Source organism: Pempheris klunzingeri, chromosome 11, assembly GCF_042242105.1.
Source record: "Pempheris klunzingeri isolate RE-2024b chromosome 11, fPemKlu1.hap1, whole genome shotgun sequence".
Lineage (NCBI taxonomy): Eukaryota > Metazoa > Chordata > Actinopteri > Acropomatiformes > Pempheridae > Pempheris > Pempheris klunzingeri.
In genome coordinates, this window is record NC_092022.1 from 10,594,220 (window position 1) to 10,618,725 (window position 24,506).

General features: G+C 40.7%; 2 protein-coding genes across 2 annotated transcripts; both read right to left on the bottom strand.

Annotated features, from left to right (window-relative positions):
- Window positions 1–1,433: 1,433 nt before the first annotated feature.
- gnai3 (guanine nucleotide binding protein (G protein), alpha inhibiting activity polypeptide 3) lies at window positions 1,434–16,655 on the bottom strand. Its single transcript, XM_070838839.1, has 9 exons — window positions 16,339–16,655; window positions 9,357–9,399; window positions 8,697–8,838; window positions 8,418–8,575; window positions 7,051–7,179; window positions 6,061–6,190; window positions 4,839–4,992; window positions 3,638–3,845; window positions 1,434–2,529 (listed from the first exon to the last, which is right to left on the bottom strand). The coding sequence occupies exons 1-8, from the start codon at window positions 16,454–16,456 to the stop codon at window positions 3,655–3,657; spliced, it is 1,065 nt and encodes a 354-aa protein (XP_070694940.1). The 5' UTR covers window positions 16,457–16,655; the 3' UTR covers window positions 1,434–2,529; window positions 3,638–3,654.
- Window positions 16,656–22,017: 5,362 nt separating this feature from the next.
- gpr61 (G protein-coupled receptor 61) lies at window positions 22,018–23,616 on the bottom strand. Its single transcript, XM_070840184.1, has one exon. The coding sequence runs from the start codon at window positions 23,497–23,499 to the stop codon at window positions 22,081–22,083; it is 1,419 nt and encodes a 472-aa protein (XP_070696285.1). The 5' UTR covers window positions 23,500–23,616; the 3' UTR covers window positions 22,018–22,080.
- Between the last annotated feature and the right edge of the window lie 890 nt (window positions 23,617–24,506).

Sequence of the window (24,506 nt, forward strand, 5' to 3'; positions counted from 1 at the left end):
TTGTCCTTTCTTATGAAATGTAGAGGCATGAAATAAAGATGCATTAACTTCACACGTGTCTTTGTTTCTTTGCTGCAGAACCACACTGTCAATCACTGAATAATGTATATAAAATTAGAGAACCAGGGATGCCAGCACTGATGGATATCTTCAGATCGTTACATGGCAGGGACAGTGCTGCTGTTATATAAGTTCCCTGTTCTAGTGAGAGGGGAAATGGCAGCGTATGGAAGTTCATTAACAATAAACCTATTGAGAGAGCAAAGTAAATTACAGCAGTAATTAATCTGCAAGTCAGGATTTACTGTAAGATTGTGTGAGGACGGATTCATGATATTTGACAGCAAGCAAGGACAAAAAGAGCGTGCAATCACTTTGTGAAGCTAAGAAGAGGGACTATGTCGTATTCTCTTGCTCACACATTTAAAATGTCACGTTCGCAGCTTCAGTAATTTGCATTACATGGAAACTCTGGGGCAAAGTCGTGCAAAATATACTGGATCTGTCCTAGGCATGCACTGCTGAGACCTTTGAGCCAAAATTTGCGTTTTCTCAAAAACAGATGGAGTAAAATGTCAGCAGACCTTAAGGATAAGTCTGGTGGTATTATTCATTTTTCTTGTTGTCAACAAATCCCTTGAAAAGACCAGAACCAGAACAATTATTCCTCTGTCTCACAGACCTTCCAGACGAAAAACTATTAAACTACTATTAATCACACATCAATGGCTGACATGTTTCTTCATTACAATGAATTTGACCACTGTAGTTTACAGTTCGTCATCCATAAATGCTCACTAGCGCATACATTCTCAGCTGAAAGTCTCCAACAAAAGACAGTTTTTACTTCTGTTTGAGTGACATTTGGCCTTTTTTTTTTAACAATGAAACTACACATTTGTGACTTGTTTTAAAGATTTACAACATCAATACGATCTAACGGGCTTGGGACTGAGGATTTCAGAAAGCCTCGATAGAAGAAGCAACACTTTTTGGTTTTTGGTCTTTTCATGGGATTTGATGACGTTGCAAGTCTTACTTCTTGAATTGAACACGCACAACTTGAGAGTTTTGGGTTTGAAAATATTGTTGCGCTTAAGAATCGGTCCTTCAGTGACTCATTCCATTAATAAACTTCCACTGAGTGTTACACCACAGAGACAACATACAAGAGAGGACAATGCGGACATATCAGTGAGCACTGGTGTGTGCAGCAGCTGGAACACACCGAGTCTTCAGCTCAAGCATACAGATGTGTCTCTGAGGGCTAAAAATACTGTTTCCAATTTGCATGACCGCCTCCCCTGCATGGTTTACGCAAGACCAGGCCTTTATAAATCTTGGATAACAGATGATTGGCGTTTCCTGTGTTAACATTTTGGTTTGGTTAAGAGTTTAAAATAGAAGAAAGGGAAGACAACTTTGTGCCGTCATTTAATGATGTTAAAATGAACCAATACAACTCCAGAAATGTAAAGAGAGCTCGACGTGAAAAGTCTTAATTTTTCTAGCAAGAAATGACTGATCTAACCCAAACTACAGTATATATCAGCAACAGACTTTCTCAGTATTCTGTGATGGCTACGGCCTAAAAACATAAATACAGCATCTGGCTATATCAGACATTTTATGTTTCATGTATTTATATATCTTCACTGATATCCATAGGATTAAAAAAATTATTTTCTATATTGACCTCCGCTGAGTGAATAATATTAGTGATATTCAAACTCCTATGGAAAAAAAGTCCACTGGGAAATCAAGATCTCCCTTTTAAAACTGATTTGCAGTGATGTGCCTCATGTATAAAAATACTGCTCAATACAGTGTGGTCTAGTTAATAATTAAAATAACTACGTAGACAGCTGTGTTGCTACTGAATTCATTAGACTCTTGCTAACTAATCCCAGACCCAAAAAGGTTACGTTATACATGCATCAAAACTGCTCACACAAAAAAACTTCCCCATACATAAGTTACGGCATCCACACATTCAAAAGTGGAAATACTATATAATTGCAACTCAAAATGAAAATAAAATAAAACAAATGCAAATATTCAATAAAAGCACTGTGATACAGACTGGAGCTAAGAGAAGATGCAACACAAAAAAAGTGAACAGAATTTACACACCAGCTGTGAAACTGTGAAATGCAGTGATGGGTTTGATAAACAGTCTGTTTTGGTCCTTGTACACATGACAGATGAGCTATAAATGTGTCAGAGACATTGGAGGGGCTTTACCTGCCAGCCCCTGGGTGATGCAAAGGTCTTAAATATGACAGGACTCTACAGAACTCACAGTGATCATTTCACAAGCCTCCCCCACTTATCACTTCCTCCCAGTATGCTCCGCATCATAATATCTATTAAGACAAAAGTGATCATGAAATCAAGTCCCCAAATTGTTGAATTTAGGTCCTGCATGCAGCATGGCCACCAGCTCTGTCCTTAGTAACACCTACTTTCCAATTCGCCCTCTGCAGACAAGACGTACCAGCCCAGAAGTCCTGATTCTCCTTCAGACACCTGCAAGGAAAACAATCATTAATACTCATGGCTGCAGGAAATTATTAAAGTTGATTCAATGCATCACACCTGAAAATGTTAGTTCAGTCTTCATCAACATGCATTTTATAGATCTGCTTCGTTGGTTCCTCTCACTGAAAACCAGCTGCTCCTGTCAGCCTCTCTATGCTGAGCTGAGTGCTAATGCTAGCATGCTAAAATGCACACAGCAAAACATCCTGACTGTGACATTCAGCATGTTAGCATGCTAATGTTGCCATGTTAACACATTACTGTTTGATATATTCAATCTAAGTAAACTTGCGTAACTTATAGTCAGTTTTAATACAAGAAAAAGTAAAAAGCCAAACAGCAATTGTTATATTTAGCTTTTGTTTTATTAGCACTTCTGACACTGATTTCTAGTTACAGAAGGAGCATTTACTAAATGTGAATTCAATTGTCTTTAAGCTCGGTTAAGATATTTTCCCTCTGTACTTTACCATTACTGCTGGTTGTGGAGACATCCTAACAGTGCATGTTTAGGTTCAGTTGATAGATGGTGACCTGTAATCCTGAGACCAGCTGACGGGTAATACCAAACAGCCATCACAATATGGGGGTGTGTGGGAGGGACCACTTTTATACTGTTTGAATGATTTACATGTTCTTAAACATGGAGTAGATGCATTGTGCTGTTATTTTCTTACTTCAGATGAATTGTTAGCCATCTGTCTCATCTGTCTGTGTTTGTTTCTGTGGATCTTTGAATTATGAAGCAGTCTCACAAATAGTAGTCAATTCAAGTTTATTGCATTAGCTTTTGGCAGAGCTTTCAATCATATCACACAAGTCGGTTATTAATTCGATTTGATTAGAACAGTTTGTTCATCGCCCTCAGTTCTTCCCTTTACTATTCAGTTGTATTTTTCTGATTTTTTTAGAAGTGACTACCTGCTCAGTTCATGATAAGTATGTTAGTGAATGAAAGTAATAAGGGTTGAGCCTCTGGGAGCTGGGAGTGTCTTGGTTAAACTTCACTGCAATGCACCCCGTTTTTATGAAGCTATTTATCTGACGCTATTGTCACATGAAAGGTGATGACAGAGGTGAAAGTCAGTGTGCTGACCTGCAGGGCCTGAAGCTTTAGTAGAGCCCGATCTCCCTCAGGTTGATCTTGATGATGACGTCGGTGACAGCATCAAAGACAAACTGCACATTCTTGGTGTCAGTGGCACAAGTGAAGTGGGTATAGATCTCCTTGGTGTCCTTTCGTTTATTCAAGTCTTCAAACTGGCACTGGATATAAGCTGCTGCCTCTTCGTATGTTTGGCCACCTACAGTAAAAAAGAAAAAAAAAGATCGGTTATAAAAAGAAGTTGGTTATAATCTACATATCTACATGGACCAATCCCCATATAATCTTGGGAAAACAGCTCAGCTCTTATTTTTAACAATGTTGATTAAACATACTAAAGCAGAACAAAATCAACAACAGGCCTTTGAGAATAAGATATTTTCTTTCTGTTTTCTCAGCTGTTCATTGTTTAATAATGTTTGTTATTTTTTGGTTGATGCGGGTTTTTGTTCATTCCACTGTGGGATAACAGTGAGCTTTGAGCTTTGTTTTTTGGATGAAAAGTGGTGAGAACTGTCAGCAAAACATTTCAAAATGCAAACAAAATTGCTCCTAATTATTGATAATTTTTCGAGATTGTTTTTTTCTGCAAGCGGCTGTTAAATTCTGTCTGTAATTATTGTGTAGAGACACATTTAGTGAAGCTCACTATTAAGAAGTTAAAATGATGATAAGTAGATATATCTGTCAAAATTCATCATGGACATGAGAACGGCCTGGGTTAATAAACCTGACAAACATAAACCTGTAGTGCTGTGAATTATTCAGAGTTAAACTTAACATGCTGGTATGCTAGGCTGCTCTACAGAGGATGTATTGGACTATAAATGGGCCTATTGTATGTTGATGAAATTCACATGTGATAAAAACAAAAGTACAACTCTGAGCAGCCTTTGTCTGATTGGTACAATGTCACTAATACAAGCATGCATATTTTAAATTCAAACCTTAACCACCACTCAAACCACCACAGCCCTCAAAACCATTACATATCCTACTGTATCCTCTATGGTTTTGGTCAAGTACATCGAAAGCAAGATCACACATTTTCGGGAAGTCAATGCTCATATTCAGCAGATAGATAAATAATAGTTTCTCTGATTAAAACACGCAACGAGCGATGGGACCATATTTGACACATCACGCATTAAAACTTCAATAGATGAAATGCTAATTAAGAGATCTGGCGCACCAGTGTATTCTGGGTAGCAGATAGTGAGCGGACTCCTGCTGATCTTCTCTTCAAACAAGTCCTTCTTGTTGAGGAAGAGGATGATGGAGGTGAGTGTGAACCACTTGTTGTTGCAGATGGAGTCGAAAAGCTTCATGCTCTCGTGCATCCGGTTCTGAGGAAAGAGCAGATGTGAACTTGTGAATAAGCCTTTTTTTTAACAGAATCTCACACAGCAGATAAATAATCATTGAATTCCTTTTAGCTGCTTTGGTTTCGGGATCTTGGGGGTGAACCCGACCTGCACAGTGCTCGGCCTCCCAGATGTGCTCAGGGTCCTGCATTTACAGTTGATGTTAAACATTATTACGTTATGAATGGGTGTGCATTAGAGCCATAGACTGTATAATACACACCCATATATATATATATATATAATCTATACAGTCTATAGTCAGAATGTGTGCGGACGCCATGTGTTCCCACAGTAGACTACCATTGATTGATTGTAGAGAAAGAGATTTACATCTAATATTAAAGCACTCATCCATAATGAATTCTGTTTGTTTGGAGGTTGTGCATGTTTTGCTATGGACAATTTACATGATTTTATATTATCATTTATCAGATATTTTACATTTAGTTTCACCTTGATAATGATGGAGAATGTCTTCACTGAAGCACTGATATTTGTTTTAAACTACAGCAAGACATTTATGTACAGCACTGAAATAAATACAGGATTTAAAAGGTATCCATACGCTTTCTAATGTACAGCCAGTCATAACGTCATAATGCGTAACGTCATCAGTAAATGCAGGACCCCGGGCAGATGTGGCAGGCTGAGCACATCTGGTACCCTCACCGGTTAGGATGTGGTGTCAACTTAATTTGAATTCAAGGGACAAAACCGCAGCAGCTCTTTGTGGCACGTAAATGAAAAAGCACATTTACCAATAGCATCGTAAACAAGACAGACGAATAAAAACATATTTTATACAGCTGGTAGTGACTGAATCAAATGGAAAAGGTACTCTTGTGTCTTTAGCTGAGCTATAAAAGAGCTATAAAAGCTAGCTCTCTGTCACACCTATTATTATTAGTAACACCTGTGCTTTTCCTCTTATGATAAAATGTGTGCTGTGAGTAGGGACTATCGCAAAATGTTCAAAAGGAAACATAAAATCAGCTATATGTTAAGATACAAACGATGACCGTAAACCTCAGCGTGTCACTCACTTACCATCTCCTCATCCTCGGCCAAGACAAGGTCGTAGTCGCTGAGCGCTACGCAGAAAATGATACTTGTGACTCCCTCAAAACAATGGATCCACTTCTTCCTCTCTGAGCGCTGACCCCCGACATCAAACATCCTGGAGAAACAAACACACGCACACAAAGAGAAACTGAATTAATAAATGTACCATGAATGTGCTAATTTTCTACTGTAATTTTAATTTTAGCATTTCATGAGGTTGAGTATACTTGTAAATCCAGGTCAAGAGCTAAAACACACACACACACACACACACACACAGTCACACAGTCACACAGTCACACGTGTGTTTGTGTCTGCGGACTCCGTCTCCACCTGAGACAGCGGCCCTTAGAGGCAAACTGAACTGAGCTGTTAAACTGACACAGAAATGAAATGAAAGAACGCTGTGTGCTTCATCACCAATTCAGTGATTGGACATTTCCAGATCCTGAGCATTTGTTATGGGGTCACAAAGGCAGGCCATTACAGTTATTGTTTCACCAATATTTATAAGTACAGGATCTAGACAAAATAATGTAAAAGGACTGAAGCGATGTAATTACATTTACTGCTACAAAGGTGGGTCATATTAGGCTGAATGCCTGCCTTATAAAAGAGGTTTAAAAATCAGCACTTTCATGTGCAGTTTCTCTCAACAGAAAAGTCTTCAATATGATGAGGGGATAACGACAACATACGATAAACAGAATGGATATGGGTAAAGTATACAGTATGAAGATAGCTGAGAAAGGTTAAATTTTTTTTTATAATTTTCTCAATAAGAATTTGGTTCAATGTTTCCTTCCCTCAGGTTGGGAATTAATGTGTTAAGTCTCACAATGAGGACATCTAAATGCTGATAAATAAAGTGCAGCAGCTCCGGCTCTAACTGTTCATTAAGCTTAATAAACTGTTTTCATAGCACGACCTGAGACCAGGGCCCTTCATGTGCAGATAATTTACAGTTATACTAACTTGAAGTAGAGATCTTTGAAGGTGAAGTGAGTTTCCACGATGCCAGTGGTCTTCACGCGTGTACGCAGCACATCCTGCTGAGTCGGGACGTAGTTCGGCTGACAGATCCTGTCCAAGTCATTCAAGTAGCTGAGAGAGAGAAAACATGGCTATATTACGATGATCGCAGAGTCGCCGCGCATATCACAGTACGAGTGAAAGTCACTGTAGCAGCATCTGCAGTACAGGCAGCTCCCAGTATGTGTTTCAAAGACACCGACGTGCCCACAAAATCCTGTGTTTTTCTTTTATTAACACTTTGTGGTAAGTTTAGATTATTTATAAGTTTTCAAGACTTACTATACTATATTAAAAAAGACAACATGATACAAAGCAACAAAATGCTTTTAGGACGTTTATGTCTGGGAAAGCAGAGGCCTCTCTCTGCAGACAGACATCCAAGGACTCCACAGAATGATACTAAATATGGGCTCATAGTTTGGTGCATGATAAACACTGGCTCTTTGTGGGTTGAGTAAAAACAGACTAACTCCACTGGTTCCTCTTGTCTCGTAATATGGATAAAGTGCACCGAGAGCCATGACAGCTCGATTGTTTTCAAAACAAAGCGCATGTCCTTCACACTGAGCTACTTTCTTTCAGGGCGAGTGTGATATAAACGATATAAACGTTGCAGAAACAGAAAGCCATGGGCTTTATCCATGTTTGATTGGTAAAACAAGACTGGACTATATTTAGCTAAAAGTGCTTTGTTTGCATTTTTCGCTAAATGTCATCAGGCAGTTGTAATCAGTGGTTGAGTATGATAATAAATTATAACCATTTTGTCAATTGAAGTGAAAAATTCATTCTCCAGTTGTCAGTTTCTCCTTTTTCAGGAATGTAATCAGCTGCACAAGCTGACACAAGACCGTGAAGAACAAGACACATCTTGTCTCCTTCGCAGTGAAAATGTTGCAGGCATTAGAGAGGAAAGCTTCTCTTAGTCAGAGTTGTCCCACTTGTTATGATGAAGCAAACAAGATTAGAGGAAATGTCTTAAGGCGATCTAAGAGTATGACCTTCGAAGACGGATGAGGCAATTTTAAACTTCACTGTAAATTGCCAGAGAAGTTTCACTTCTGTTGGGGATTTTCAGAAAGTCTTAATATTGTTAATCATCATCAGGAAAAGGGCACTTGATTCATTGGAAATGAGCAAGAAAAATTATTTGGAGTCAGGTAGGGCTGCCATTTAAGATTGTTTAGCCATAAGAAATGTTAAGAGAACAGATTGTCACAACAGAAGAAGCTGGAACGTGGAAATATTTGTCATTTTTACTTGAAAAATGGCAAAACAAATAAAAAGGGAGTAAACAGAGTCCTCACTATGCAGCAGAGTCATTGAGCTGATACTCTCGTGATCGATCAAAGCATGTCTGAACTCCGCCATCGCTCCACAGTCTCCGAATTACGCCGGTCAGGTCTGCCGACATCACCCCTTCCTCCGCCGAGCTCGCCAGGGCAAACAGCTGACGAGCATCGTCCTGGCAACAAGGACAAGAATTGTTGATATTGTAAACTTGCTCCTGTGGTGATTAATATCATGAATGAGGATGTGGTGCCTTGAATGTCATGTTTAATTTAAACTGAATGTTGTCAACTTACCGCCCGTGCAGCTTCCCCAAAATCTATCTTTAACCGGCCCATTGCCCTGATGATGGCCATGATGGACTGGATGGTGTTGCTGTACACCACCACTTTGTACTGCTTGCACTCCTCTTCTGAGTAACCATCTTCATGAATGATTCTGTCACAAAAACAAAATCCAGTAGTCTTTCAGAGTCTAGATAAATATTTGACAGCGTGAACAATGGCTTTAACAAATGTGGGACAAATTACAGATTTGAACAATTTCATGTAACACTGTCATTAGTGCTGGAATTTGAGCTTCAGTGAGCATGCAGCATGCCTAATGTGGGAACTGGGGGGGGGGGGGTCTATTCAGGTCCTGCCAGACTACGACTGGCCTCTGGGGCCATTGTTTAACATGTTATGCAAAAGGGTGCTCCCTCCTCTGCCTGAGTGGAGTGAAATGAGGGTCCTGCTTTGCTTCCACAGTATTTCCACAAAGATGAACCCTGTTTGTAATCACAGCTCTCCGCACACTATTAACCTCAAGGCTGCAGCTGACAGTGGGAGTGAGGGAGTGCAGCGTCACCGTCTTTCATTAACGCAACACAAAAATAGCATCTGAGTTTCTTACAGGATGTAGGAGTTTGACATAATGCCAGTGTTACCAGGAATGTGTTACAAGATGTGACTTACTTCATCTGCTTTACTATTGTGCTTTTTCCAGATTCCCCAGCACCTGAAAAAGGGGAACAGTACTTACATGAGGTATACCAAGAACGACAACAGCCACAAAACCACCTCCAAATAATATCTCACAGTTTCAAATCAGCTTTTCATAACGGCTGAACTTAATCTTATCTCATTTAATCACACATCTATAGTGTGCATTATGTTGGTGTCATAACATCAAAGAAAAATCTGCCTTGTGATGAATTTCAATGTCTGTCATTTTAAGTGAGGCCTGGGGGAGCGTATAGAGTGAAGTTCTCCTTTGCATGCTGCAGTGATATTCTATTTGGTGCAACAGTCAGCGGTTTGAGTGTACGTGTTCATTCTGCCTTGAGAATCAAGCTATTGTCATTGGCCATAGAAAGAGTCATGTGGAGGAATCAGATACTAACTGCTTACCCTAAAAATTTAACACAACTGCCTGGAGCGTCATAGGTGTAGAAGCACAGAGGAGATCATGGGAAATAGTGAGTAGTGTAATGAGCTGGGGTGTCTTTTTAAGAGGTGAGAGCTTTCACCGTTGTGTCAATCTGTAATGGATTGACGACAGCCTCACAAATCCTCCATTACAATAAAAGCCACTGTAATAATGACAAGCAGGAAAATTATTTCACGCGAGGAACTTTTACGGTATATCTACAACAATCAGCCAAACAGGAAACAGTTGTCACGCTTCTGGCTGAGCCAGTGTTTTTCCACTGGAGAGACAATCCCAGATATCATGGTGTTCTGGGCGTTCGAGAGCAGAGGGGCCATAAAAACACCACAAACGATTCAAAGACTCTGTCAGCAATCTAAAGTCCCACAAAAAACAAACACCACCTTGTTCCCTGACCCAAATCCAGCTGTGCAGTATAAGGGAGTCTGCTCCTTTTCTATTTTTGATATTTAACCAGGCAGACAAATAGCAGAACATCTCTCCAAGGAGATTATTCTTTTCATGATCTCTTACTTCCGTTAGACAGAATCAAAGGGATTGGAACATCTTTAAGGATAATGTTGGCAGCCACACAGGGATCATTCACGCTATCCTTCTGTGAAGATGTCTGCAACAACCATCAGGAGTGACATAGATATGATCACTCCCCGACTTCCCAAACACTGCCAGCTGTGTTTACTGAAATCAAACAGTAGATGTAGGGTCGCAACTAATAATCATTTTCATCAGCAATTAATCTGCAGATTATTTTTTAAATTGTTTAGTCTATAAAATGTCAGAAAAATGTGGAAAATGTGTGTCAAGCACAGAAAAGCAAACCCTTCAGAGTAAGAGACTGGAACTAATGAATAATTGGCATTTTTGTTAGAAATAATGACTTAAGCAATTATCATAATAGTTACAGACTAATTTTCTGTTGATCAACTAGTCAATTAATAGGTTCAACACTACATGGATGTATTACATCTTAGATACCAAGATGCCACTTAATCATTAAGGTTGCTCACAGAGTGCAAACACCACAATGCTTTTCTGACCATCTCTGACTAGCTGAGTGAATGATGCCGTTACACCGCTGGTCAGCTGAGGTCTGGACTTTCCCGACTGGCCAAAGCTCTTTCAAAATTAACACACGAAAATGAATACAGTCTTCAATTACTTCCTCAGGAAGCTTTTACAGCGAGGCGTGGAAGGAGCAGGACCACATTGACCACATTCGTTCATATGCTATATGGTCTTGTTATACTTCTGCTACCTTCATACTGTACAAAATCAGGCTAGTTCTTCCTCTTTAACTCCAGTCTTTCTGCTGAGACAAGCAAACCGTCTTTTGGCTCCAGTTTCATATTTACTATAAAGGATATGGTATCGATCTTCTCATCTATGCACATTTCCAAAAATGTTTAACTATTCTCTTATGTCTTCATGGTTTAAAAATTCATGACCTTGTTTGTCCTGTCAGCACTTTTACAGACTAATGGTGGCTTTGGACATGCTGCAGCACCATAGTTGGCTTCTGGGACAAATTGGCAGCACTATTGATTCGCTGTGCCGAATCTAGCCTCCTAACAGATAAAGCACAGCAGTTGCTTGTGGTGGCGAGCCAGTGATTTGTCCCTGTGCCACCTGTTGACTCACTCTAGAATTTTTCATAGCAGGAGTTTAATTAAAGAGGCATGAAAACGTGTGTGCACATGAAACATTAGTTGTGAAACTTAACCAACCAGTGAGACATTATTTCCGTAAATATCTGAGTTTGTGCAGGCAGTCGAGCCTCCTTTGCTTAATATAACTACAATAAGCATCTGCAACTGCAAGAAGTTTTCAAGCAATGGAATTTGACGTATGGATACCTGCTTCTTTTCTAAAGCAGCTAGAAACAAGCCTCAGTGTAACCAACTTTTAAAATAAGTATATAAATTGTGTTGATCCTTGGCAGATGAAGTTTGTCAATAAGGCTTACAGTTATATGTTCAAATGGCCAGGCAACAAGAAATAAATCCAGGAATTCTTTGGTTAAACTGTCATCAGCAAAAGAGATTTACACTCGCTCACATGGGGAAGAGAGGACAAATTGTGTTGATCCCTTTTCCTCCGTTCGTCAGTCACTGATTCTCTCATTCATAGCATTTTTTGGCTGATTATCAAGCGTGGCTTCCTGCCAGTTCACAAACCAACTTTACACAGAACCATACAAACCCAAGCAGGAGTCAGACTCCAATCCAGGCCTCATTTAGCAAGAATCTCTAATGCTGCTTTTTTTTTGAGAATCACCATTCGTGGTCAAACAGGAGAACATTTTCATTGGAGGGGTGCACTGGCGCTCTTCATCTGTGGTTTTGTACAACGAACAGCAGTTGAACTCCTCTTTGTTTTCCCCCTATAACTCTCTTGTTCCAGCACAGACAGGGAGTGGAGGGTACTGCCTGGAAAAATCACTCCACTCTCAACTCTGTGGTTTGAACTCGAAAACGAATGTTTCCATAGAATGTGATTTTAAGCAGCGTTGTTGCACCATCACACGTATCAGCCTGAATTAATCCTCATAAATCAGTTAGCTGGCGGTGTGATTCGTCTGTGTCTTATCTGATCCGACAACCACATCAATGCAACTTAATGTGAAATCTATTTCAGGTTTTACCTTCCTCATTCAGGGCTCAATTACCTAAAATAGCTTTTTTTCTACACAACAAAACAATGCAATCAGACTGTAATCCATCACCAAAACAGTGGAAATACTTTGATAAAAATCACCTCACAGTTGTGGGTACAATGGTTTAGTCCTGCCAAATCTTCTAAATGAAGGTACAAGAAAAATCGTTGCAAACATAAAGGACAACCTGCTGATGGGAAAACTGTTTCATTGTGAGAGTAATGCCAGTATCAGGAACATGATCCAGCACTCAGACAATAAGGAAATTAGAAGGAAAACTGTTTAAAAAAAACAAATAAAATTGCCTGTCTGGAGATTTGCAAAGCATGGAAATTGTGTTGATCTTGATCAACAAGAGTGGTAACATAAACTACTTCCTTTGATTGAGACATAAATCGGTGTAGTGGGATTTCTTTATGGAGCCTTTATGAATTTTACAACATGGCATCTCAAGGATTAACATTGTGTTTCTCATCCAACTATTATACTCTCAACTATCACTCATCCCTTAATAACAAATCAAAGATACCATCTTTGCCCACTAGACATCACAATCAACAAACTAATTTGTCTGTTTGCCACACCATGACTGTTTCTTTTAATGGCATGAGCTTAGTGGTAATAAACACTGTCGCCTGAAAGGAAATAAGTCTGTCATGTAGAGTTTTTTTCATGCTCAATAAGTTGCCTCAAAGCAGCTTATTGAGACACCGCCCTCAGCTCATCATGTTGCAATGTCTTCAAGAAGCCCTGCTGCAAAATAAATGTAGTGAATTAATTAAGTGCTTGGTACTCTCATTTATTCTGGTAACATGTTTAAGGCCATGTCTAATCAGATTACACAAGATCACATTACAGGAAAAATGAAAACACCTAACAGTACGTGAGGACTCCACATACTGAGAGGTTCTGATCAGCCAACTATCTCTTAACACTGCAGCACTTCAATAGCACGAGATGTCTTTTTTTCTTCACTATATCATTCCTTTGACATGAATTGCAAAACATGAAGAAATGTCTCAGCCAAAACAGTCAAGAGTGTTGCATTATAACATTGCATCAGTACAATCAGATGGAGCACAAGCTGTGCGGACGGGTCGTTTGGTTGTTTCAACCTTTCATCCTTTGTACTTCAGGGTAGTTTTAGCTGACGTGTGTGCAGGAAGTAGCCGTTTCTTTTTTAATATTAGGATGAACCATTCCCGTAAGGCAATCATTCCCAGTGACTGGGAGGAGATCTTTTGCGATTTATATCTGCAGTGCACTTTTGAGCCACATGAGGGAGCTCATTTGTATTTCTACTAACTAAGGTTACGCTTCATGTTTCTGCAGCCGACATTCTGGAGATGAGCACCTGTTAACTGGGCTTAAATGCACTTATATTTTTCTCATCAACTAAGTCTATGAAAAGTGCAAATTGTTACTAGTGAGAGGGGAAAAACAAGCACCTCTTAACTGCACACCTATTAAGTCTCATATTTAAAGTCCAACAAGATAGCCTGATAATGCATTTATTTGGTTTCATTTATAAAGTACTTAACATGAGTGTTTTAAATTATCCATACACAAAATGAAGTTGTAATTTATCAAACATGTATCTCTTTAAAATGACACTAAGCACTAAAAATAGTCAGAAGCGTTCAGTTGTGTATGAATTGGCTCCCATTCGCTCGTCTCGTGATTTGTCAAAAAGTGGGTCTCTTTGGGGAAAACTGCCTTCAGGTGCTCAAACAGTAGCTTTAGTTAATGATATTTTTATATGAACAGTGGATAAAATGATTTGTAGGGAGGAATCCACACGTCTCTTTTAACGTCTCTCAGCTCTATTTTGGTTTTTACAGTACACAAATTTACTGTTTTTGTTCATTCTCTCCGCTCTCATCAGTGCCACAGCAAGCAGCTGTTTTCACTGAAAAAGATCTAAGAATCCATAAAAACACAACCGGCAGACAGAGTAAGCATCAAGCTGGTCAACAAAGCTGAACATTCAGCAGCTTAAGAGCCAGGAGATGGTGGAGAACAAAACATAGCTAAAAGAAAGTGAATAGATTCATCAGTTTTACAGAAGCGCCACTCCAAACGAAGGTTAATTTCTCCATATCTGATGGATGTGCAAGTAGCCAACTGTTTCCTCTCCCCACAATTTTATACAGCCCCCAAGTGGCAAAACAGGGATTAATGCAGGTTTTAAGAATATTTTCACTATTCTTAAGGTGAGGAAACGCCAACTTACAGCAATAATACTGACAATTTTGATTGCAGTTATGCAGAATTTTAAGAGCTTTGTTGTGCATTTAATTACTGTGATGGCGTAAAAACTGCAACACAATAGTTGCCTGACAAACAAATACACTCTTGGGGTAGTTGGGACTTCAAGATGATCACATGACTGCAGTGCTAGCAAAAACAACTGTTGCAGAAAATTGTTTATTTTCTCCTTAATGTTTATTTCGTGTGTAATAATGTATACTTTTACTTCTCCAGGCCTCTACGAGTTCCTCAAGTGAGACAAACCCAAGAAGGTAAAAATCTGCTGCTCACAAATCACAACCACGCAGGGGCCATAACCCGTGATGAGGGGTCAAAAGCAGGCAGTGCTTCATTTGAAGGGGGCACTAACTGAAAACGCTGGGGACCACTGCTATAGTAGAGAATTCACAAACAAGTCTGTAGCTGGAAAAATGGATGTAGTGTTATATTTTTTCTTTCTTTCTTTTTTCGTTCTTTTTGAGAACTGGCACAGGACAGTTACGGTCAGAGAGAAATTCCTGTTGGTGGGGACAGAGCATAAAAATGTTGAGTCTTACTGGATGGGGGCCTTTTAATCCCCCTGGCATGTCTGTGCAGTCTACACCCACAGTGTCCGTGTGTGAGTGTGTGTCATTAAATAGACCAGCAGGCAGTGCAGTTACATAAAGCCAGTGGTTAATACAGCACACGTAGTGTTGGAGAGGTTGTGACACTGAACCAGGAAGTCACCAAAATCATGCACCTGATGTTTGGCATTTAACTACCTGAACAGGACAGTGACAGCACAGTGCTTCATCAAAAGTTAAGCAAATATATATAAATGAACTGTTTAAGTAATTTTTCAAGCATACATTCAAAGTATTGCCAAATTGAAGCTGCTCAGTTGTGAGGATTTGATGCTTTTCTTTTACTCATATGATGGAAAAATCAATATTTATGAGTTGCTCAGGTAAACAAAGCTATGTGAAGACATCAATTTAGATTTTAGGGAAAATATAACAGATTTTACGCTCTTTTCTGATGACGATTATCAGAATTGGTACATATTAGTCAGTCTGCGGAGATAAACCACGAAAAATCACACGTTTAGGATATTATTACTGTTATAGTCGTTATGAGACAAATCTGACAGTGATATCAGGGTAGACACTAAAACTATGTGGAACATTTTGAAATAACAAGAAATATTTACACTGGCCACATCCAAAACAGATGAAAGCATTTACTTTTAACTTGTTAGAGCTGAGGTCCTTTGAGGAAATCGTTGACCCAGTACAGCTGGAGCCTACACTTTAGTTTGTGGGCACTGAGGTAAAACAGGCCTGCATGACTTACAGCGTGCTTTGTGACAAGTGTCAACACTTGTCAACAAAAGGTCTCCTCTGAGCTTATGTGCTCCCTTCCTTTCAACAATTCATAACTGGTAGAAAAGCAGTACATTTAAGCCCCATCTCCACCAACATCTGGATCACCTCTACAAGTTCTGTCAGTGATGACACACAAGCTGCTTCACAGCAACAGGACGAGGGGGAGCAACTAAGAAATGCGGTAGAAAAAGTGTCAGATTTTAATGCATTAAAAAGAAGCAGTAAGACAGATCATACCGAGCAGAAGCAGCTTCACTTCTCTGGAGGATTTCTCTCTGTCCTCCCGCAGGTTTTTATCAATCATTTTACTCCTCTCCACTGCAGCTTTGTCCTCGGCGCTGATCGTGCAGCCCATTTTCACTCTCTAACAACTTCTGTAGCGTCGGCTTGTGGCTTCAGCAGCTCATGAGTTGAAGGGAAACGCCGTCAAACAGCCTCCGGGGCGGTGTGAGCTGAAGTTTCCCAGCCGAGGAGAAGCGGAGAGAGAGAGGGGGGAAAGGCGTTGGTCTGTCCAACTAAAGCCTCAGTCTGATGCTCTCTGCTCACACACAGCCTCAGTCCACACACACTCCTGTCTGCCCACGTCTTCCCAGAAGAAAAAAAAGAAAGAAAAAAAACTTCCTCAAAGAGATGTTTTTAAAAAAATCTTCTTTATCCAACTTACTCGTAGTTTAGACTCACAGAAAAAAAAACGTCAAACTTAGAAAAGAAGAAAACTGAATACTTCTTGTAGAGACTTGGATGAAAACCAGACGCACTAATCTTGTGTTTCAAAAGAGGAAAAACTCGCATTAAAAATCATCGGGGTTTCCTCATAAAACTAAGCTGCCGTGCAGTCATCCAGCTGATCCAGCTGCAAACCAAGAAAACGCCACTGAAAGAGGAAAATTGATGCGCCCCACGGGGCTGATGGGAAATGTAGTCACCTCTAAACTACCTCATACATATGAGCTCTGCATTTGTAGCCTGAATAAAGCTCAAACTCGGGCACAGATACATAAATTGCTCACAAGCCTTTCTTGACCAGAGATTATTGTGTGGTTAAAAAACAAGGTGAAGATAAATGTACGTCTCCTTCAGCGGTCCCCGTTCATTCAGTCAGCAGCGTGTTTTTTCTGTGATGTGAGAGCGCCCCCAGCGGAGCCACTGCTGAACTGCACCTGTTCAATCTGACGGCCAAACGACGACAGACCACACATCTCAGGAGGTCAAGAGGTGAATTTCTGTGTCTTTTTGGGATCACTTTTGTTCCCAAAAAGCCCCTGAAGCCTTTCATGTCGCTCTCTCATCAGTATTTATGTCAGACTGTGAGCTCCTCTGCAAGTTAAAATGAAATAAAATATGGGTAACGTACAGTTAGTTTACTTCACAATGGTAGGAGCCTTTTATAACAGAGAATTATCGTTTGTTTTCTCTCCACACTCACTTTAATCTCATTATATGCCTTTGCTATGCTCAAACGTATTTGTTCTCTGCTTGAGTCTTTTCTTTTCTTGCCACTTTCTACTTCTACATTTCAGATGGAAATATTCTACCTTTTACTCATGTATGTTTATTTGAAAGCTGTAGATAACCTACAAATTAAGATTTTTGCATTCAAAACATACAAAGAACTAACAGAATACGATGTTTTGTTATATAATAAATAATAAAACGATCCAGCAGTTTATACAAGAACAGCTGAAATGATTAGTTGATTAATCAATCAGGCAATGAATTAATTGTCAACTATTTTGATGATTGTAAGGTGATTTTTCATGCAAAAACATTTGATGGGCCAGCTTCACGAATGTTAGGAACTTTTCCTTTCAGTCATTTTATCTTATAATTAAGACTATTGATTAGACAAACAAACATTGTGAAGGCGTCATTTGGACTCCGTATAATTGTGACGGCATTTCATATTATTTTCAAAATTCACAGTCCTTTACAAAATAAATGTCCACCTCAACCAACTACAGGTTTACCACCAGTGAAAACCTGCCTCTATATTTAAATTATTACCCTAATTACACTTGCATACTTTCAAGTATTTCAAATGGAAATATTGTATAGATTTAGACATTTTACTCCAAGATGAGGAGAGTCATGTAAGATTAGCTTTGCTAATAGAGACCAGCTGATTAATTAATAGACTAATTAATCTGATTAAGGGTCCCCAGACCTCACTTTTGGAACCACTATGCAGTTTGTCTCTAACAATTCTATAACGATAATCTCTAACTTTCAGCTTCCTGCTTCTCCTGCCAAACAAACCCCATCAGCAGGTTACTGAGGCAACAGCTGATTTCAGAGCAGTCGGGATTTGGAAGAAAGTGAGAAATTCATGTTCATATGAGTTCATCTGTGATCCAGCAAGGGAGACTTATCACTGCCTCCACATTCACAGACACACAACGTCTCTTTGTTTATGGGAGCTGATTATCACAGCTCTCTGTTTAGATGTTTGTTTTATAAGAAACACACCCAACTCATCCCCTGAAGGACGGCTCCATGCACCCAGCGTCCCCCCACAGGGACATGATGGTGGCATCTGTCCTTGAGCACTCTCGCCGGGCGTGTTGCAGCCTGTCACAAAGGTCAGGCTGTTTGAACTGTTTCTGTGCGCTGTGGGAGGCGCCCTCCACACTCTACATGAAAGCGATGAGTCACTCTGTCCGATGGGGAGCAGCACAGGAGAGGGTAAATTAGGATGATCAGAAAATAGAGGATGAGCCTCGGCTGCTGCTGGGCTGATGGTGGAATCTGTGCTTGGACTTTTTTTTTGGTGAAAAACAACTGCAGCTGGAAATTTCACAACTGGAAACCCCTTCAGACGTGCATTATAACTTTGATATATATTGAATATACAAAAGATGAAGCGGCTATTTCAGGTGTTAATGTGCACATTCCACATTTAAATATAATTCTGTCACATCAATTGTTTATCTCTATTTATCTAGTTTTTTTCATCACTACATTTAAGATTTGAGTTTGAAGGGACAGTGGCTTAGATTCGTGCACTTACAGCATGATTTGGTGTGGTAATTGCAATATGTAGAGCCTGAAGTTGTGGTCAGAGGTCAGTCAGGGAGTCCGGTCGGCGTCGGTGGGCTTTATTCGGTTGTTGAGCATTACAGTGTCATTCACAACATCCCCCACTGACGAGCTCCAGCATCCCGCCTTCCCTCTAAATGTCACTCCTCTTTCATCCTGTTTTTAGTGCTTCATTTCACCTCTGTGACGCTGAACCCCCTGCCTGCACACACACACACACACACAGAAGCAGCAAGGGGGAGGCAGCTACAGGGCAGAAGAGAAAGAAATGATTGATAGGACTGATCATGTGATAGATGCAGTTATTGATCTGTAATAGTCTGGTGGTAACTATGACAACAACCACAACACTCAAGTTTATCTTCTTGCTGTGTCTTTAATCATTTTAACCGATGGGTAACCAACACACAGGGAAACATCCGGAAAACAAACCCTAATAATGAAGAGTCCAAACAGTATTTTCAGCTTTAGTACAAAAAAAGACACAGAGAGGAAAATGAACATATCGACTGTATTGATAATTTACAGTGAACAAAATTATAGCCAACAAGGTCCAAGAATATTCCTGAAGCTGGGAATATTTTCTGCCGTTCACCTTCAGAACAGCTTTTGTAGAGCTAAAAGCTTTAATCAGATTGGTTGGGGCAATTTTGCTGCTACGGTAGCGGAGCACGAGCTGATTGAATGGTGGATTAATGTACCCTCAACACAAGGGGCTTTGTAACGACCCCAGACTGTGTGAAACATCACTGAATTTATTACAACACTGTGCCATAAAGAGAAGATGATCGATAACGCTCAGTGAGGAAGTTCTCAGATTGTACGCTGGTGTGATCAATCAAGGTAGCTTTATGTAATTTTGTTACATAAAATTGTATATTAATAACTCTTATAATAATGTATCTTGTAGTTTTAATGTTACTAATAAAAATAAATAAAAAATGGATACATATTGTAGAACACTGAGGACTATGGCAGTGATATTGTCTTGTGCTCACTGGTGCACTTGATTTTATTTGGGCCTCACATTAATGCACCAAATTGAACACAAAAGAAACATTTCGAAACAAGACAACATGTCCACTCCATCTGAAAAAACAGTCAGCAACAAAGTCACATCGCAAGGAAATCAGGATCATTATGTCTCCCCCTGACAAAGGGACCTTTTTTTGTTCTGACTCCCAGCAAAATATGATCGTACCCTGTGCGCCTTGTGTTGAGTGTCTTGTGATCATGCCAACAGTCCGTTATGAGGCAGTCCAAAGTAGATGAAGGCAGCAAGAGAGAGCAAGTATAAAAAGAGACAAAAAAAAGTGTGTCGTAAGAGATTTGTGCCTTGTAATTTTCTTTGGAACATTTGTCACTGCTCATGTGACTTGTGCAAACTGTTTGTAATCCACCTGAGATCAGAGAAAGTATCAGCAGTGTCTTCCATTTGTTGCTAAATGAGGCCAAAGGCAACGCTTGCCATGTGTACGCATTGTCTCACCTGTGTGCTGTGTAGCCACAACAAGCCTGGCTGTTTAAAGCACAAACATGGGAGCACCCACGCTGCTCCCCTGTTTACCTGTAAACACCACAGACATCTCTGGGTGATGGGGACGAAGTCTGAATCTATCCACATCCACATCGGGTCTCGTTTCAGCAAACTGACAGTTTTAATGTGCCGCAGTCGGTGGTTTCACAAAGCTTACATCCTTAACACTATCACCGTCAGAGAAATTAAACCAGTCACAATGTTTTTCTTTCAGTGGAAGGGGGTGAAATCACGAGTCTACCAATGTGAGATGATTTTGGTGAGGAGGTGATAATCACAAGACTAAGAACAGATAAACATGATAATAAGGTTCCTGGAGAATGGTTAAAAATACACTGGTGTGTCAGCTTGTTTAATACAAATACCACCAGCAGCACCAGCTGTGAAATTATCCTTTTCAACACAATGAATATTTCAAACGGAAAGATGGTTTCTTTTTAAAATGGCTCTGAGTATTCACTGCTTTCTACAGGGAAAACAACAGCACTTGTGCATTAATTGCCTGGTAGGTACGAGGAGATGTGCAAGTGGAATGAACACACTTTGATGGAGACAGATCGTTTACTCATTCAAGGACAGCTTCAATAAATGACAACCCTTACTTTTACCTCTTCATCACTTTCTTAAAATTTTCTTTCAACAGACAGCCCTACAAAACAAAACTTTGCTGGGGATGAACTAGTGCTTAGTTCATGAAGGGGCAGCAGGATGGTTCTTATGGTTAAAACAATAATTAAACATCTGTTTAATCACTCTGAATCAGTTTGAGCTGATTGTCAAAGGGCTTCTTCAAGTCAAGTCAAACACAAAAATGAGGGAACATTTCCTCTAGTTTATTTAAATGGAAAAAAAAATTTCCAGTGAAGGAAAATGAAGATGGAAGAGGTATTTTTGATGTAATTATGATGAATGAATTTTATACTTTTCATTATATTCTAATGTCTGTTGTCGAATGAATGAATGAATGAATCTTTAAAGGAATGCTTATCTTTTAATGGCTCTTGTAGTTTTCCATAGACTGCGAAAACTGTGTTCCCCCTGAATTTTTGCACTCTCAGAGTTTCAGCACTACTTCAGTTTTTCCTTGATGGTTATTACTCCACTGATCCGTGATTAACACAAGGGTTTGTCTGTCTGCTAACATCACGTAGAAAGCAGGCAGACACTGTATGGCTCTCAAAACATGTAATGATGCAGCGTCATGACTGATGGGAATATGAAAGCTATATATCTTAAACTCTTCAAAGAAGATACCACGTTTTACAGTTCAATGAATTTTTAGCTTAAAAGCACTGTTGTAGCATGAACAAGAGATGTATTAATTCAACAAATTTTAGAAAATATGAATAAAACTAAGTATATTTATTGGATCATAGATGGAAAAAGAGACAGTACATGAGAGGCAGCTACAGCTCTGGTACAGTTCTGCAGCAATTCTCTGATACATGTAGCTCATTGTTCAGATGCTGCTGCTGTATGAACTCTGAGGTTTCCTCAAGGATCTGCCCCGGGATGTGGAAGTCAGCTGGCGTGTTCTGCTGAACAGCTGATTCCTGAAGGCCCTCAGTCTCTGGCTCCTCTGGGCTGGCTCTGTTGTGAGAGTTGCAGGGCTCCAGATTGCATCCAGTGCCCTGAAGGAACTGCAAGAAGTTCTCCTCAATCGAGGCCTCTCGGCTGGGCAGCTGCTCCCCTTCGCTGGGCCCAGCCCTCTTGAAGAGGCAAGCCAGGTGGCGGCCCAGTTCCTCGCGAATCTGCCGGTTCAGGCAGCCGTAGAAGAAGGGGTTGGAGGTGAAGCAGAAATAGCCAATCCATGTGACCACATCCTCCAGCTGGGCCAGCAAGGTAGGAGAGGTAGACACCACAGCCGAGTAGAGATGGAAGGAGAAATATGGCAGCCAGCAACAGAGGAACTGGCCTCCCACTGCCACCAGGACTACTGCAGCCTTCCCTCCGCTGAAGGTCCTCTGAGGTGTCATGCGGGCACCAGTCCCTCCGAGGCTGGCTGCCATGGTAGAGTGGCTGCTGATGGACTCTGACCTTTGTCGCGGCGTGTCCATCCAAGTGGGAAGGGGGCCATGCTGCATGGCTGCTACTCGTGCCACCTTGAACATGTTGCAGTAGACGACCAGAATGATCAGCATGGGGCACAGAAAATAGATGAATGTAAAGAAGACCATGAAAAGCAGCCGTGTGTTCCTGCCTCCCGTCCAGTGGAGGGAGCAGTGTCTCTGACCGTGGGTGAGGACCAAAGGAGTCCCCAGACCCTGGTTCCCCTGGAACAAAGATCCCATGAGAGGCAGTACTGACATGACAACAGCTTTAATCCAGATTCCAACTAGTACCATCACCACCACGCCTACTGTCATCTTCACTTCATGTCGCATGGGGTGGACGATGTAGTAGTAGCGCTCCACGTTGATGGCACATATGGTGAGGATGGCAGCACTCACTAGACACACACTCAAGCAGAGGTAGCTCCGACACAACGCCTCATCCACTAGGATTCGGTCTGACAGCATCCCCAGAGGCATCAACACCAGCGCTGCCAGCAGGTCCACCAAACAGAGGTGGAACACGAAGGCAAACTTACGCAGCTGCGGCGTTTTGGTGATGACAATCATCACGGCCAAGTTCCCCACCACTGCCAGCACATCCATGATGAGCATAGCACACAACGCTAAAGACTGGTTCAGATCTATCCCACCTCTGAGGCTTGTGATGGGCAGGGTCACGTTAGAGGTATTCGGGTGCAGTGAGGCTGGAAATGTGGGGAGGCCGGAGAGAGAAGTGTTCCAGGAGGGGCTTGGTGTGACAGGACGCTCCATGAGAGGATGGGATAAGGAGGAGAGAGTCTGCTGAATTTCACGGGACCATCACCCATCCTCCCCTGTCATAGGGTGTCACTGAGAAGCTCAGGCGGTGGTGTCTGTCATGGCAGCTGGGGCTGTACAGGCCCTGAGCCCGGTAGACTTCAGCCTGGATCTTAGTAGAGGATCACAGGAGGTTCCACTCAATTGCTGCTAACTTTGAGTGAAGGCGTCCTTCTCTCTCCAACATGACCTTCAGTTGGAAAGATCTGAAACAAAAGAGACAGTCCAGTTTAAAAGTAGAAGATCTGGTTTTAGTTTCACTACATGCTCATGATGCGGTTGATTGTTTCGCTAGTTTGAAAGGTGTATAATATATGTAGGTCACTGAATAATGAAAACTACATTAGAGATTGCACATTTCTAAGGATATTATATGACCAAGACCTGTGTGATATGTGGGATGGCAGGTTGTAGTCTGGAAATCTGACAGCTTGATGGATTTGTCAGACTAAAAATACAGTCTGCAAATATTGGAGAGAAAATCCCTAAAAGCCATCAATCTAATCTACTGTTAACGCAAATACAGACATAATCCTCTTGTTTTTATTCTCACCACTCATTAGAAGACAAATCAAATTAGACTTAGATCAATTCAACACTGCAAATATACAAGCAATTGTCACTTCTATCAAAATGCCGTCTTTTGTAAAACGTGGCATTACCTCTGATGCCGTGGTCCTTATCTGATGTCTATCCTCTGAGTTTTGCTACTTTTGTGTTATAGCTGTACAGTCATCTAACTTGATGCACTCTGCACTCACTTGTAGCAAGGGTCATAATGTACTACATATTTGACATCTGCATCCTCAGATGTGTGTTTTCAGGGCAGCTGGTGCCCCAGGGAGAAGCTAAAAGCGCAGAGTGGACCATATGTCCCTCTTAACAGAGTCAAGTAGCAAACTGGATGAGTGAATAAACTGCGAAACTCAGCATTACAGAGCTCCCTGCTGTCTGAAGTGATG